The 16,200-nt window shown below is 39.3% G+C and overlaps 3 protein-coding genes across 7 annotated transcripts in view; 1 reads left to right on the forward strand and 2 right to left on the reverse strand.

The window, feature by feature from the left end:
- Positions 1–511: 511 nt before the first annotated feature.
- LOC108119682 (ran GTPase-activating protein-like) lies at positions 512–2,128 on the reverse strand. Its single transcript, XM_017232964.3, has 2 exons — positions 1,173–2,128; positions 512–1,110 (listed from the first exon to the last, which is right to left on the reverse strand). Exons 1-2 carry the CDS (start codon positions 1,919–1,921, stop codon positions 675–677), a joined length of 1,185 nt encoding a protein of 394 aa, XP_017088453.2. The 5' UTR covers positions 1,922–2,128; the 3' UTR covers positions 512–674.
- Positions 2,129–4,726: 2,598 nt separating this feature from the next.
- Fas2 (fasciclin 2) overlaps positions 4,727–16,200 on the forward strand; it is a 72,898-nt gene continuing 61,424 nt past the window's right edge. For 2 of the 4 annotated variants that reach the window (XM_017232970.3, XM_070282686.1), the window contains exons 1-2: positions 4,727–4,996; positions 7,642–7,935. In XM_017232970.3, the coding sequence (XP_017088459.2) occupies positions 7,884–7,935 (52 nt within the window). In that variant the 5' untranslated portion in view covers positions 4,727–4,996; positions 7,642–7,883. The remainder of the gene's footprint in view (positions 4,997–7,641; positions 7,936–16,200) is intronic. The other 2 variants (XM_070282684.1, XM_070282685.1) reach the window with 1 other exon arrangement.
- LOC138927268 (mitochondrial import receptor subunit TOM40 homolog 2-like) lies at positions 8,998–14,387 on the reverse strand. Of its 2 annotated transcripts, none has more exons than XM_070282688.1 (3): positions 14,255–14,387; positions 9,819–10,190; positions 8,998–9,767 (listed from the first exon to the last, which is right to left on the reverse strand). In XM_070282688.1, exons 2-3 carry the CDS (start codon positions 10,168–10,170, stop codon positions 9,115–9,117), a joined length of 1,005 nt encoding a protein of 334 aa, XP_070138789.1. In that variant the 5' UTR covers positions 10,171–10,190; positions 14,255–14,387; the 3' UTR covers positions 8,998–9,114. The 2 variants fall into 2 exon arrangements, with proteins under 2 accessions (XP_070138789.1, XP_070138788.1); XM_070282687.1 differs by having other exon boundaries at positions 9,000–9,767; positions 14,185–14,345.

The following is a 16,200-nucleotide window of genomic DNA, read 5'->3' on the forward strand; positions in this document are numbered from 1 at the left end:
GCCGGGATTGAGATTGAGACTCAAAGGCCTGATGGAGTGAGTCAGTCAGAAACCGAATACAGTAATGTGTGCCTAGAACCAGAGTCTACATAAGGGCCCTAATTACCTATAGAGTTATTAACCACGTTTTTTCTTGCCCCCTTTTAATGGTTTTTGGTCAGTAATTTGAGAACATCTTCTCTGTGTATGTACAGGTATATTTATATGCAGGTGTTCCCGCTGAATTCGAGAACAAAAATTAAACTCGATCCGGGCAACAAATTGGAACAGATTCGAGGACCACCCATCACAAAACTGAACGTCTTCATCAAATCAGGTAGCAAATCGGATTGAATTGGATTGCTATCCGAAGAGGAATGGTTCAGGGTTAGAGGTCAAACCGCGGCACAAGTTGGAGCAATCGCTATAGCTCACGTTTCTCCATAATTGCTAAATAATTGTAACGATCGAGAAGAACATGATCTTGTCTAAAGGAGGAAGAGTACACTGGAAATGCTTTTCTTAAGACTACCTTTGAAAGGTACATATTTCATTATGTTTCAGTATCACAGTTACTACAGTACATCAATTCAAGTACATCATTGTGTTTAACATTTCAGTAAATTTTGAATATGAATGAACTAATAACTAGAAATCAATTTAGTATATGGCGAAGAAAATTTAATTGAAATTGCCTATTCATTGCGTCCATCGGGATTAGAACCATCGGGATTAGAACCATCAGGATTAGAACCATCGGGATTAGAACCATCGGGAGTAGCAACGTCGGTAGCCCCCTCTTCGTTTAAACTTGTGTCCACATAGAACTCATCGTCTTCCGAAACATCTTCATCGAACGGTCCAAGTGCGCCCGAAGTTGGTAGTTTGTTCATTTCGCACAGGATACGCTGGCAGCCGCGAGCTCCAAAGCAATTCCCACCGAGATACACGTAACGTAGATTTTCCTTATTCTTCAGGGACTTGACTACAGCTAGGCCGCCGTCCACACAGATATGATTGAATCCCAGATCGAGGAACTCCAAGTGAGTTAGATGATTTTCTAAAGCCTGGCTCAGTTGGAAGGCGCCTTTGTTGCCAATTAAGCACTCGCCAAAATCGATTTCACGCAACCTATAAATAAATATATGTTTTAGAAAAATTTTCTATAAGCTATATATAAAAGCTGCACTTACATTGTCAACTGCGGCAGAACCAAGCAGATGTCTTCCAATCCTTCGCATAGTGCGTTATCGTTCATATTAAAGACGCGCAGCTGTAAGTTCTCCGCCAGGGCCAAGGCTAGGGAACTAACACCATCGAGAAAGATATCGTTTTGCTTGAGATCGATAACCTCAAGGGTTTTCAGGACTTTGAATGCCTCGGACAGTTCGGTGCATCCTTCGGTCTCCATACAGTTGTTGCCCAGAGTGATGGTGCGTAGCTTCAATGGAGTATTCTCTTTCTCGGCGTTTTTATACAATTGGATCAGGGAACGGGCAAGCAAAACGGTTGCGTGGGGCATCAGACTGCAGTTCTCCAGGCGTAGCTCCTGGAGCGTGTAGCATGCGCCCGACCGGATGATGGCATCCAATCCGTTGAAGCAATCAGTTCCGAGATTATTCATGCTCAGATCCAGAACAGTTAGTTTGATTGAGCCGTACATTAAGCTATTGGCCAGGTGCTGTAGGCTCATAAGTACCTCAGTCCTGGTGCGACAATTGAAGAGATCACGCCATAGGGCAGAACGCAACTCGGGATGCTGCTTGAGGGCTTCGCCAATAGCCTCTGCTGCCTCCACTCCGAGTGTATTGCCTTCCAAGTCCAGTTGGTGGACAATGGGCAGATTGTTCAAGGCATCAACCACGCCCTGAACATCGATGCTCGTATTCCAGACCATTCTTTTATCCTTGAAGCTAACACATTTCTCTTGGACACTGGACATCGTTTTAGATTTAGCTTAAACGGTTATCCTTAGACGCGTTTTGTTCGGCGATTTATCACTGTATTATTTACTAGTTCCGTTTTCACTAAACTCTTTTTTGAGCTAATAATACCAAAAATAAAATTTGCTAACAAAATATATAAAATTCCAAACGTAGACAAGTATAGAGATGTAATGGGGTTTCAGAGTTCTACACGATTAGGATATGAAACTAAAGTTTCTCATGGCTATACTGATCTTAAAAATTTTGGGTTGACATTTAAAACTCTAAACTAGTGGTACTCTTAATTTTATAAAGTTTGTTAAAAGCATTTTTAGACGAAGGCCAGCTTGAGACGAAACTAGTAGAAATAATTGGCGTTTTTAAGAAGGTCTTTTGAAATTCGCTTTTCATATGAATTATTGTGTCGCATCCTTAAGATATGTCCTTGTTTCTGACAATACATAAAATTACTTATAAATTTGTTTGTCTTTTATTGAATTTTAATTTGTAGAGGTAAGTTACCATTGTGAAGATAAACCAAGATGAACCCTCTTTCATATTTAAGGTGAAACATTTTCTTCAAATTCATTTGTCTTGTCCTTAAGATATGTCTTTGCTTCTGAAAATAAATAAAATCTTTTGTAATTTAATTTGCATTTTATTTCATTTTAATTTTTAGAGGTATATAGAGGCGCTTTTCAGCCAAAGCTTGTGAGCAAAAATAGTTATAAGAACTGCATTATTAGGAAACTTTTTCATGGGGTTTATCAGTCTTATCCTTAAGAAACTACCTTATTTTTGGTAAAACATTTTTTTGGTTGTCTTTCATGACATTTTTAAAAGGTCTTATTAAATTTGAACAAATCTTACAAGGTGCCCTCTAAATAGAGCCAGTTTCTTTAACAAATATGTAGTTATTATTTCATAATTTGTAAAAAAGACATAATATTAAAATATATCCAACCATATTAACCCTTTTCTTAATAAAATATGAACAAATTTTGCGATTCTCACCAAAATACATAGCTGGAAGCTGGAAATCCCAACCGAATTATGCGTAAATGTAACCAAATTGTACTATTAATTTAATTGGTATTAAATTCATCGTCGGGGTGGCCAAATTCTATCAATAAAATAGTTGAATTTTCACACACAGGCACACACCTACCAGCCACCAAATGATGCCGAGAGGTCAGGGGTCGGAGGTTGAACGCATTTGCAAATTAAGCATGAAGAATGGAAAATCGCAATAGAAATACCATGCCGCAGATCAATTGGATAGCCATGTCTATGGGAAAATTCGAGGGAAAATGCCAAAAATTCGCTGGATGAGCCGCGAAAAATGGAAATAAAATTAACACACTTCAAATTGGTAGCACGGGTGTTGGTGGGCAAGGGCGAGGGAAAGGGAAAGGAAAAGGGGGAAGGGGAAGGGACAGTGCAATAAATAAAGCGCAGCGAAAGTGCGACATCAACGACAAAATAACAATCCTATAAATCACTTATTGCCAGTCAGTTGGGTGGTTGGGATGGTGGAATCATGGGGCATTGCATGGTTGCATGATGGCAGGGGTGGTGGTGGTGGTAGTTGGGATATATCTTTAGGATACATAGATGTGTATGTTGTTTGCCCGTTGATAAATTGCGCCGTGGCACACACGGGAAACAAAAACAAAACAACAATGATAACTGCAGATACATCGCACAGTTCTATGCATCTGTCAGATACGCAATTTCATTTACTAAATTGCACCGAACGCATTCGAACGTAACTGAGATTTTTGTTCTCTTTTTGCTGTTTTGTTGTTTTGTGTTTTTCCTGTTTCCCAAGTGCGGGCGTGACTGTGCTGGGCGGGACCTTTAATTGACGTCGACAATTAAAACAGTTGAGATACTTGTATCTGGCGGATACGATGTTGCTAAGGCAACAAGTGGTAGCCGAAATGTTGCCAGCCGGAAAACTCTCTGGCTTGAAGTTTTTCCACTTTTCGAATTCTTTGCCAGCCGATGATCTCATAGAAGTGCATTTTCGAAAAGTCGAAAAAGTGTGTCTTGGAGCGTAGCAGCATGTTGCAGACTTCGAAAGGATGTTTCTTGTTGCTTAAACAGTGGGTTGCAGGACTAAGATTTAATTTAAAAACCGGTTTGTATTTCTTACAAATAAAAAGAGAATAAATAATATACAAACAACATTAGAATAGTAAGTTATAATTATTAAAAAGAGTATAAAGCCACTAATATGCCTGCCACAATTGTAACATGGTAGTTATATCGTTTTAATGGGCATTCTGAAAGACTGTTGACAAACTTAAAAAATTGAGCAACATGAGGGCCAGAAATGCGACACCAGTCGCTCGTAAAAATGATGAAATAAAGTGCCCCCCAGTTTCTCCAATTCTCGGCTTCTCCAGTGACATTTGACCTTACCAGAAAAAGCCTAACGGTATCCACTGTGCGTCATGTTCTCTTGCTTATTGGGTCGCTCTCGCTTGGCAACAAGTCGCGGCCGCATTCGTCTGGCAACATGTTTCGGCATCTTAGTTGCTATGAAATAATTAAAAGAAAAAATTATAGATTATCTTACTATTTTTCCACCAAGAATTATACTTTACCAGTGTATATTTTCTATTTGCATCCGATTTTCGATCCGAAATTCTTCCTTCATAGCCGATCCGTTCTTAGTTTACTGTCTTGTCAACATGCCTCGGCAACTTTGTTGCCTCGCAAGTCCGCTCTCGCCGCCACATGCTGTCGCTGCCGCTGCGCTCACTTCACAGTGGGCCTCGGCCGAGTATAAAAGCAAACTTACCCCATAAAAAAAATTTTATTAATCGAAATATTCCGAATCTAACAACAACGCTGGCACTCTTGGCCGCATCCGTTGACGTCTTTTAGCGTGCTGTTAGCCGATCGACAAATATCCGGGAGTTTCTCAAAAGAATATAAAAAAAAAAAAACCAAAAGAGACTAAAATATTTTTTGTCGAATAAAGCGAATTTCCTAAATTATTTTTCGCTTTTTTTATCGCGTCGCGTACGCGTACGTGGTCGTGAGTGTGTGTGTTGGTGTGCCAGTTAAACAATAAAAAATTGGTAATAATATTTATTTTGCCCTACTAAACAAAAAAAAACGGAAAAACGGAAAGAAAAACATGAAAACTTAAGAAATTCCGGACAAACAACCAAAAATAAACTGTCGGCATTCTTGGCCAATTGTTGTTGTTGTGGTTCTCTTTTTTTTATAAACTTTTTTTTAGCGTGTGACAAAAAAATATATGAAAAAATAAAGAGTGTGTCATTTGGCTCTCCCGCTCAAATGCCTGGGTGTTGGTTTTGTTATTATGGTTTTTAATTTAATAATAATTTTTTTTTCCACCTTTTTTTGGCGCTGAGTCACGTGCAAAAGTTCAAATCAATTGTTGGCCCGAAAAACGAAAACTTTGGAGGAAAAATGCTCTGCATGGAAAACTCAAAGTGCATTCCAACAGAAACTACAACAAAAAAATACAACAAAAAATGCAGTCTAATAAAAAAACATTACCAACACAGCGGAGAAAAAAAAATGAAAAAAACAGGTTTTTGGAACCGCTTCGCTTATGACGCTGCTGCCAACTTTGTTGTTTGGCTTATACTGTACAGTGAACCCTAAAAGTTGACTATCAGAAGAGCATAATTCTAAAAGTTTGACATCTGAGGAAAAAAATCAAAATTTGGGGCCAGTCTTTGATGTAAAATAAAATCCATTTTTTTGACCTGTGGCAAATTGTCTGAGAAAAGTTAATTAATTTTGGTGAAGCCGAGCAATGTGGGTTGTCCGAAAAGTTTTAACCTTATTTAGGCATTGGACCAAAAGTGTTATCAACTAGCTGGAAACTTTTATCAAACAATTTTCATCCGAAATTCATAAAGTTTTCTAAGCTTTCACTTTGATCTAAAGTATTTCTGAAGTCCCCATAAAAAAAGTAGTTGTTTCATTTAATTTTAGTTCTTGGTCAAATTAAAAATATTAAATCATTAGCCATCATTTAACTCTCTTTGGCTATTCCCAATTAAAAGTTTAAATTTCAAATCAAATCATTTGATTTTGGTATTAATTATTCAAGAATATTAAGTGGGAAAAACTTTTCAAGTTTTGGCAACTTGAACACATTTTCAAAATTAACACATCAACTCCCGCTACTCTTCGCTGGTAAAAAAGTTTGTGACATTATAATTAGCGTTTTTGAAAGTTTATGAATATTTTAAGTCTACTTCCGTGTAGTTTGTTAGACGAAAAGAACAACTACCAACGAATATGGCCAAGAATAATTCGCGTGCCGCCGTATGTGGCGGTGTATGAAGGCGTTTCTCAAGTAAAAAGTCAAGGCCTGCCCCAAATATCGATTACCCAGCGGTAACAATAGTAATAGCCGTCAGCTAAATGAGTAAGGCGGTAAGAAAATACCCCTTAAGTGGAAGTGGGTGGCGATTGTACTTAGAACAAGAGGGAAATGAGTTCAAGACAGTAAAGGGTAGTCAAAATAAATGTTTTTAACAGAAATTGGATGTAGTATTTAAAGGATAACTAATTTTAAAAATATGGCGACCGTGACATAAGCTTGTCATTTGTGACAATTAGCCTGTTTGTTGAATCCTACAGATCTTAAAAAAAAGAATTCTAAAATACAATAAACTCTTACCCTTACCTAGTGATCACTGTACCTTAATGCTCATTGCAGTCCAAGGACATTAAGCATAGGTGCAACTCCAGTGCGTAGAAATGAGATGGGGCTAACAAGCGAGCGATATCAAGCTTGAGTCACACTCGCTCTCCCGCTTTTTCTCTCTTGCCACAAAAGCACAAACACAACGCCCCAACAAACCGCTAATCTAAGGTGAGCAGAGCACCTCTCTTTGCGATAGAGATACATAGGCGAGAGACCTCCACCTCTCTTATCTGTCTGACCCAATCCAACAAGATAACGATCCACAGAAAACATGGAATTTATTGAAAATATTAAATATTAAGAATGAGAGGGAACTTTATTTAGGCATGCAGGTCCAGGTCCCCCTTTCCTGCCACAACACTCATACAGATACATATATATCGCTTTGTCTGGCTCTGTGGCGACGTGTTTCGACTGCTGAGAGAGCCTCAATTTCCGTTACAAAAGTGGCAGCGACATGTGCGAAGAAGGCTAAAAAGAAGAAGAAGAAGCAGAAGAAGCGGCTGTGGAGAAGCAGGTTTTCTTGGTTACTTCGAACTGCCAACTTTTTTTTTTTAGAATGCAAAGACAAAGCCAAAACTCACACTAGCAGTATAGTATCTCACTCTCGCCACCGAAATAAGTCGTGTGTGACGCTTCTGCCGGCTTTTGCCTCATAAATGCCAGTATTTGCCATTTGAATATCAGACGTTAGTGGTATGTGGTATTATGGGCCAAACAATGCACTTTATGAGGATCGTTTGTGAAAGCTGTCTTAGAGAAGATTAAAAAGGCTAACACTCAAGGCTTCCATTAAAGGTTTACAGCTAAGCAGTGGAGTTATGGCTTAAACTAAAAACAGGGACAATAATAACAGAACTACTATAATTTTTTTTGTTAACAAATTATTATTTTCTCAAAAAAAAACCATAAAAAGAACAAACCTTATACGTTCCCGAATTAAATCTAATCTCTTTAAGATTTTGTATGATATTTTAAAAATATTTTTAACAGAAACTAAATGGAATTTCTATAATTTCTTAATCGTTGCAGATTTTACACACACCTGGAGAAACAGCAGTATCTAGACCGGCATAGAACTATCTAAAAAGTGTTAATAATTAATAATAATTTGTGCAATCAAAAAGCGAACAAAAAATACAAAAACGGACTGATAATTTTTTGAAAGATTTTTTTTTTCGTGTAAAATTGTAAACAAACCAAAGAAGTTTAAAAAAGAGAGCCGGTCGTAATTTTTTGTCGGTGAACGGAGACAGAGAAAAACGATAAAGAAAATGCGAGAACTGCCCGTCTTGGCGCTGCTCCTATGCAGCTGTTCGCTAATAGGTGAGTGCCAAACACGTTCCACATCCACCAGATACTTTTCTATCTATAATCACAAAATTAGAAATAGCAACCTGCAGTCGATGCAGAAATAGAGCTACAAAACGAAAACCAATTTAATGATGAAGATGGAAGTTTTATAGGGGAATCAAACTTTTAGGGAAGTTTAACTGGATAGAAGAGGATTAGAACTAGTGCCTTAGCTTTGAAAAACTAGTATCTAACTTGTATTAAATAACCAGAATTCTTCTTAAATGTAGGAAATTAAACTTTTATTAAAGCTACCTTTAGCTTTAAAAACAACTATCTTTTAGTTTTTAGTGAGTGTTAAGCTTTAAATTCGCTTAAGTCATAATGACCCTCAAAAAACCCTATTTTTTCCATTTATAATCCCAGAAAAATAGCAAATCATTAGGTTATACACCCCACATAGTGGCATTGTAACGAAAGTCATCCATTTAATCCCCATGATTTTCCCTAAGTCTTCCAACTGACTCGACTAAAATCCGTTTATCAGCAGCATTCTCCGCATATCCAGTTATCATATATGTTCTGAGTTCCTGAGCTCTGGACAAGTTACCTGAGTACTTGGCAGTTACCTGATGCCAAAGGCGACCCTGAAACCAAGACACTCAGCAAATAGACAAAAAAAAAAAGAAAAACAAGAAATAAAAATAACACTATCCCAAAATCATGTTCCTTATCGCCGCAATCCTCTGAAATTTTAGAATCAATATTTGTCTTACGCCATAACACAGGGACTATATAAGAATACTATCCGAATCTGGACAAATATCATATATTTTTTTTGGGCTAGCATGGCAGATTAGGCCTCTAGAAAATTACATAGGCATTTGGCCAGATACACAGATACTATCACAGATACAGATAGGCTAGCGTCATTTGCTTAGGCAAAGATCTGAGCACCTGACTTTGGGGACCATAAAAGTATCAGAGAACGCTGATTACGCAAGAGGAGTCTGTTGCCAAGAGGCTAGACTACAAAACCAATAGCCCCAAGTATTTTTTACCAAAAAGAAACTCAATTATTTAAATGCCAGAAGAGAACAAAATATTGGAGTTTATTTCCAAAAAAAAATGAAAAATAAAATACAAAAAACAAAAAATTCCGCTTCCTTCGGATGTTCTGGACTTAATACGTAAATTAGGAGGATCAGTTAGTTATTCTACGACGATGCCCACTCCATAAATGGTACAGAATGTACGATAATTCATCCTGGCGCTGAGGATCAAGCTCATGGGCAACGGGTAGAGATGCTTATCGCAAGTGACACTGATAAAGCAACGGGAATCGATGGCGCCCCGGAAATTCAGGGTGTATTGGGGCCTGGCCAGGTGGCAATAGAGCTTGGCAAGGACCGAGTTCTTCTTTTTAAAATTGGCGTTGATTTGGGTGCCAACTCGCACGCAGCTGTTGAAGGTGTGGGCGTAGGTCACCTTAGTGGATTTCGAGTTCAAGGTAGCCAATAGCACGGCAGGACCAAGGGTATAACGACCCACGAACGATAACTGATTCGGTTTGTTCCCCGGCTGCACGAGGAGGTCCCAGCCAAGGTCCAGCCGTTTAGTGATGCGCTTCAGATACGAGGTCACAAAGTAGCCAGTATTTTGGTGCGGAACCACGTCGCTTAGAACACAGGACCAGGTATAGTCCCTGCCCATGTGGTCGATGGCCATCTGATAGTGCTGCAATCCTTCGGAAATGAATGACATATTGCTCTTGAATCGCAAACGATCGGATAAGTACTTGGTCATTCCCACATAGAATCCACTGCGGCTGTCCATATGCACAAAGTACTCGGACAAACAATCCCCTAAAAAAGGATTACTTAGATTTGAAAGCGATATCGTTATCGTAAACCTACCTGTTAACGGATGCAAATCAGTATCGCAAATGTAAGTAAAGTTGAAGCTGTACCGGTTCTTAGAACCCTTGCCCATTTGCAATTGGTTGCCCAGTAGTAGTTGAGGGTTCACGAATCGGTTGGACATTATGCGGAACCCATCAAAACACACAGGGTGCGTCATGCGTTCCACTTTATCTAAATCCGATACGTTGCCAGGATTATCTCCAAAGTTCTTCATAACATCTATTTTGGCCGAGTCGTCGGTTAGCTCCTCCTGATGAGCTTCGCCCACATAGTTAATGCATTTCAACACAAGATTGCGCTTTAGCTTTTCGTTTTCGGTTTTCTGGTTAGAATGAGTATTACCCATGATGGAAATTGATGATAGATCTGTGAAGAAAATATAAATACAAGTTAGTCAGTAAAACATAGTCAGGGTGCCTAATCCATAATTCATTCAATTTAATAAGCTGGCAAACTTCTGAGACACAACTTTAGAGAAGAAGTCAGTCTAAAGTCGCTTCCCAGCAATTACCGCATCCGGTTTAAGACCCCAGCCTAGTCGGATGCCTCCCAAAGTCGAATTTAATTAACGTGTATTCTCTATTAGAAATTTAAGAGAGTGACTCAGCTGATAGATCATATAATAATGGGGTTTCCCCCTCCAGAGAAGGAGAACCGAAAGGAAAACTGTCCGGGAAAATGCTCAAGAAAGATCTTTGGTTGGAAAAAAAGAAGAAAAAGTTGGCACTTTGCCGCCTCACTTTTGTGGTCAGTTTTATGCTCTAATTTTGTGCCGTAAACTTAAAAGTTTTTTATGTTGTCGCCGCTCTGCTTTTTGTGCCTTAGTTGCCTTTAAAAAAAATAAACGGCAGCTTGTTCCATATTTTCCCCCTCGCTGTGTGTTGCAAGAAAAAACACTTTGAAGAAAAGCTCAAGAGTGAAAAATTATAAAAAGTACAAAAAAAAAAAAAAAATGGCAGGGAAAAAGACGGAGGACAGTCCTAATTAGCTAAGCCCGAAACTGGCTTAATTGGGTGCTGCTTTCACTTTGGCCATCATCGTTGTGCCTGGGAAAACTGTCTAACTGACAGTTAGTCATACTATTAATGGACGATGAGGGCTCTACGATGAATGGTCAAAAAAAAAAATTAAAATAAAAAAACAAAATGTCTAGAGGAAGGGGGTTCGAAGTGGAAGAGTCCTCTTTAGGGGTCTTGAGAGTCTTCTTTACTTTGTTGAAACACAAAACCAAAGTTTGTTTGTCTTTAAAAAGAGGAAATAGTGATATAATTATCTTGAATATAATTCTAGAGATTCTTTAGAGTCTATGAAATCAGACCTTATCTAGAAATCATAATACCCTCTATAACGACCAGATTCCAATGAGGATTCCCTCTTGAGGGGTTTATAAACTCCATTTAGTATCTTAACTTTGATTCTCTGAACTGAGGACATTCTTCGAATTCTCTGACTCATATCTCAGAGGAGACTTCTCACGCTTCCCAGCTTCTCAATAGTTGGGGAGATGGGGGTATGCACCGGTAAAAAGAGACGGACTACATGGGGAGACATCAGGTTTGGACTCAAGTTGTGTTCCAGAATGGGAGAAGGGAGACTCTGAAGACTCTGCAACCGAGACCGAGACTGAGAATGGAAGCTTTATGGTCAAGCGGGCAACTCGTTGAGTACTTGTATCTTGTCTTTTGTGCCACTTGACAAGACAAAGATGGAGTAGAACGAGATGGGCAGAGAAAGAGATGGAAGCAGAAGACAGGAAAAAGGAAATTCCAATTATGTTCCTAAGACTCTGGGCTTTGCGTAGAAAAGAATTGTTGCCGCTTGCTTTTTTCTTTCTCTTTTTAGACATTATTTCTATACTATACTTTTATTTTTTTTTAAATTTTAATCCAGTAAGTCAGGCATTCTCTTTAATTAATAAAACAAAACATTTCGGTGGAGAAAGAAAAACAAAAGGATTCAAGTGGATTGCAGCCGCGATAATGAGACAGGCCAGCTATATTTATTTTCTCTCCACCCCAGATATATGTACTATATGCATCGCCCGGGTAGATCTTTATTGGGGGGACTTGATCCCAAAAACTTGCGCATAATTAGCTCGCATTGTGGCATGTAGCGCCCCATCCATCCCACCACCCATTTAAATTAACTGCAAATGAGCCAGAAAAAAACCAGACCAAGCCCCCCAAAAAAACAAAGATTCTTTTACATTTGTCGGTTAACCAACATCCCCCCTTTTTATAAATCACACACAAATAAAATATGTGAAAACTTTCTGGGGAAAAACAACTCAGCGGTAAAATATGAAAGTAAAATTAATTAAGAAAAAAAGAAAAAGAGTTGAATTGAATTAGTGTGAAAAATATGGCAAGATATGAAGTATGCATTCGCTTTTCTTGAATTTAATTGTGCATTTTTGTGAGAGTTGAGCAAAGGAGAAGTTTTTAGAGACCCGCATAATCCCCACATGAAGCTTATGAACAATGAGATGCATACCAAGATGCATACAATTTAACCAAAAAAAAAAATAAATAAATAAAAAATATGTACAAGAATGCAGTGAAAATACAAATGAAGGAGCCCCCTTGGCTTGGCTTTTCTTCCAAGTATGATGAATGAATTTTAAATTAAAATTCAGACGAAACACACAAAACTGATTAAGCCACATGTGTCCCGAAACGAATTGTGAAACCCAGGTCCACATTCCGCTTACCACCCGCATGGAGCTGGGGCTTCAAGAAAAAAAAAGAAGTAGGGTTACTAGTTTCAGAGAGGGTTCTACACTTACCAGCACCCTGGAAAATTTTAATAGTTAATTTTCAACGCAAGGAAAATATTTAAAAATATTCTACAGTTTAAAAAATATGATAAATAAAGTTCTAACTATTAAGACTGTACCCTCAGAACATCCCTGGTTTATTTAAAAAATTCCATTGGCATTTTGCAAAACAAAAACCTGTTGAAGAAATTTGAAGAAAGATCGACAAAGATTTGATGGCCCTCGAGACAGGAAGCTCCCCACCTGACTTTTAGTACGTGATGGGCCTAACAACGAGCCAAAATTGAGCTATAACCGGTGGGTCCTGCGATGTGATTTGGGATTTCTTTAGGCCATACCATCGGCCGGCAACTACCTGTATTGCCATCGGCCATATGGTGGGGGACACAGGTAACCCGATGACGCCCTGGCCATACACAACTAATTGCTAATTGGATTATGTCTTACTCGAGTGGGAGAATGTAGGAAAAACACATATATATATATATATCTAGGGATAGAGAAAGTCAGGCGGATGGCAGGCAGGCAGTCAGGCAGGGTCATTGATATCCGCCTTTGGCCAGGTCGTAATCCAAACGACGGTCATCGTAGCAGCAGAAGCAGTCCAGACATCGAGGGTTGGAATGTTTTTAATTGACTTGCCCCATTGCAATTGCATAACAATGAGACGACACACCCCCTCGGGACCATCTCTCCTTTTTTCTTCATGTGTACAGCGTGTGTGTGTGTGTTTGCCTGCCTGATTGCGGCGTCAATTGTCAATTTTTGTTACCTTCTGTGCTGCTTGCCTGCCTGCCTGCCGGCCTGCCTGACTGACTGTCGGGCCCTTCTAATTGGTAATGCAAAGTGCATGGCCCGGTCCCGACTTCTGGCTCCTGTCCGCTGTCCGATGTCCGTCTCTGCCCATTGGAGTGTGTCCTTTCTTTTATTTCCTCTTCTCCTGCTCTCCACGCCCAGTCTGAACCTTTCTTTGTTCTATCAGCTTAATCAATTTTGTTTCTATTTCGTATTTTTGAGGAGAGGTGCATCTAAAAAAAAAGGTGTGAATGATATTATTGTGTCTCAAGATACTATTCTTAATTCGAAGTTGAGTCACATGTTCTGGTGATTACCTTGTGTCTTGTTTGCGGGCCATCACTGTACTTGATTTCATTTTGTTCCTGGGGGGTTTCATTATTTCAGTATTTTTTTCATTTGTAGGAGTCGTGCTCCATTTTGCATGCCCATCTCTCGACCCGCACACTCCGCGCTCCATCACTCATTAAATTTTCCCACACTGAGTGGAACTCCGACTCCCACTGGCCACGCCTCCCACCAGAGTCCTCGTGCGCCGTTTGGCAGGCCAGCCTCCAAGCCATCCTCCCATGGCCAATTCTCATCCTCTTCCTTCGGCACTTATCTTGCCTTCCTGCTTTGTTTTTTGTGTTTTTTTCCCACCATTAAGCCTCAACTATCAGCGGCAGCTCATCAAGACGAAAAGCGGCAAAAAGTGCAAGCATAAGGCAATTCCCGCAATGCCCTCTGCCCCCCAATATCCCTCACAGCCCCAGCCACCCAGACCCCTTTTTGGCCCCGTACACTCACCGTACTATTTGCTGGTTTTGGCAATTTTCAACGTTTAACCAAATAAACCTCTGACAGCAGTTTCACTTACACGCGGAGAATCACTTCCAGGAAAAAGCACACTTTTTTCAGTAGAGATGGTAAAGATAGCGACGCTATGAACTCGATCAATTAAGTTTGAATTCTTAGAGATGACAAACGCTAAAGATGCATTAGTGACATAATTCGATAACTAATAAGAAGATGCTGTTTGAGACTTAATATACTGCATCTCTAGAAAATGTTATTTATAACCAAAAGTAGTGTAATTTCGGCATTTTTATGATAATTTTTTTATTTAGATTTTTGCATAATGTTGGAAAATGCTTGAATATTTTTTAAAAATTATTTAAATTAAAATCCTTCAAATTATTTCCTTACTCGCAGTGCACTTCAATAGCCCACTCGCCTGCATCTCTCACATTCATATAGTGCTCAGTGGCTCTCGGCGTCATTATCAACGTTTAATCCCCCCTCCCCCCCTTCGGGTTGTCCGCCCACCCTCTCCTGACGGTTTTTCTGTTCCCTCTTCAGTTTTTCAGCTTTTCAACGGCGGCGGCTGCCAGCGGGTATGGTTTGAAATGAAACTGAAATGGGGAATGGGAATGGGGAACGGGAATGGAAATGGCGATGGCGATGGGATTGGGATTGGGTTTGGGTTTGTGATTGGGGGGAATGGTATTCCCGGACTCACCTGGACCACAAATTGTTTTTGTATGCCCCATTGCATATTTTTTTTGGTGTGGTCTCTGCTTGCATAGCAAGTACAGGTTTCTTGAAATGGAAGTAGTTTTTAGGGAAAACAAGAAATTATTATTAAATTTTAAATAATTAAATTTAAATTATAAAATTTTAATAGAGTTTCCTATGTTAGCAGTGAACGTTTTCCCAAAATTAAGTTATATTAAGTAATATATGTATATGCCTCGGGGAGTAACTTTCAAAGAGTTTTGTTCATAAACTAGTTCTGCGACTTCAATGAACTAGTTCGGGAACTTCTTTGGCTTGAACCCCAGTTACCCTTTAGCCCCTTTTAACTCTTTTTTTTTTTACCGAAGCCCCTTGACTGCTTCATTCTCATCATTATACCATTCCCAAAGTTACGAAAACTTTTTAGCCGACGCCAAGTTGGCTGTGGGGCCTGAGAAAATGTTCCCCCCTTGCCGCCGCCCTTAACCCCTTTTGGTGCCGTCTTTTTATTTTAATTTTTTTTTTTTCCTGGGCATAGTTTAGCGTAAATTTTGCATAATTTTATGGCAATTTTTCACATGCGCATTCGCAATGCGGCCAACTAAATAAAAAAAAAAGGAAACAAAAATATAATAAACGGCAAAAGTAACAACAAAAATGCATCCCCATGCCCCTGTCGACGCCCTTTGTGTTTGCATTTTAGTCATGAACTTTGAAGCATTTGTCATGCATAATTTGAGCACCAAATGTATTGGAAAGAATTTTAAATTGATTGCTGTTGGTGTTGGGGAAGAGGATAATGCACTCACTCGGATAACCGGACAAACGGACATGCGGACAAATGGACACGCGGACAAAACGGTTATGCGAACAAGGGGAACCGATTCTTGGACTCTCGGACATTAGTCAGTCAGTCGGACTTAAACCCCTGTGGGCCAAACAGCTTTGTCAATAATTAGCTTAACCCATTAATAACCCAGGAATGCAGCCAAGCCATGACTGAGCCATGGAACTGAGTCAGCAAACCGTAAGATACGGATACATCTAACGGATTACGTCTGGTGAAAAGTGATGGCGGGAAAGGATAGCCATCGGACAGCCAACAAGATTAATGATGGCCTTTACCTTATTCGGTAGAGAAAGACAGGGCCAAGCTCAGGGAGAATGGCCGAAAGCTAAAAGTAAAAGTTCATTCACATTGCTTTGTTGCAGCTGCAGTTCTTTGGAGATTTAAAAGAGAAAACTAAATGCCCTCTGGTGAGGGGTATCTTCATTATTTTGTTTCATTAAATTCATTAAATAAATAAA

The sequence above is a fragment of the Drosophila bipectinata genome, chromosome XL (genome assembly GCF_030179905.1).
Source record: "Drosophila bipectinata strain 14024-0381.07 chromosome XL, DbipHiC1v2, whole genome shotgun sequence".
In the NCBI taxonomy this organism is placed as follows: domain Eukaryota; kingdom Metazoa; phylum Arthropoda; class Insecta; order Diptera; family Drosophilidae; genus Drosophila; species Drosophila bipectinata.

Bases quoted from the DNA above. Each gene is read 5' to 3' on its own strand.
- LOC138927268 (XM_070282688.1), bottom strand. From the start codon at position 10,170: ATGGGTAATACTCATTCTAACCAGAAAACCGAAAACGAAAAGCTAAAG. The intron at 9,768-9,818 runs GTAGGTTTACGA...ATCCTTTTTTAG, and splicing joins TGATTTGCATCCGTTAACAG to GGGATTGTTTGTCCGAGTAC.
- LOC108119682 (XM_017232964.3), bottom strand. From the start codon at position 1,921: ATGTCCAGTGTCCAAGAGAAATGTGTTAGCTTCAAGGATAAAAGAATG. The intron at 1,111-1,172 runs GTAAGTGCAGCT...ATTTATTTATAG, and splicing joins GTTCTGCCGCAGTTGACAAT to GTTGCGTGAAATCGATTTTG.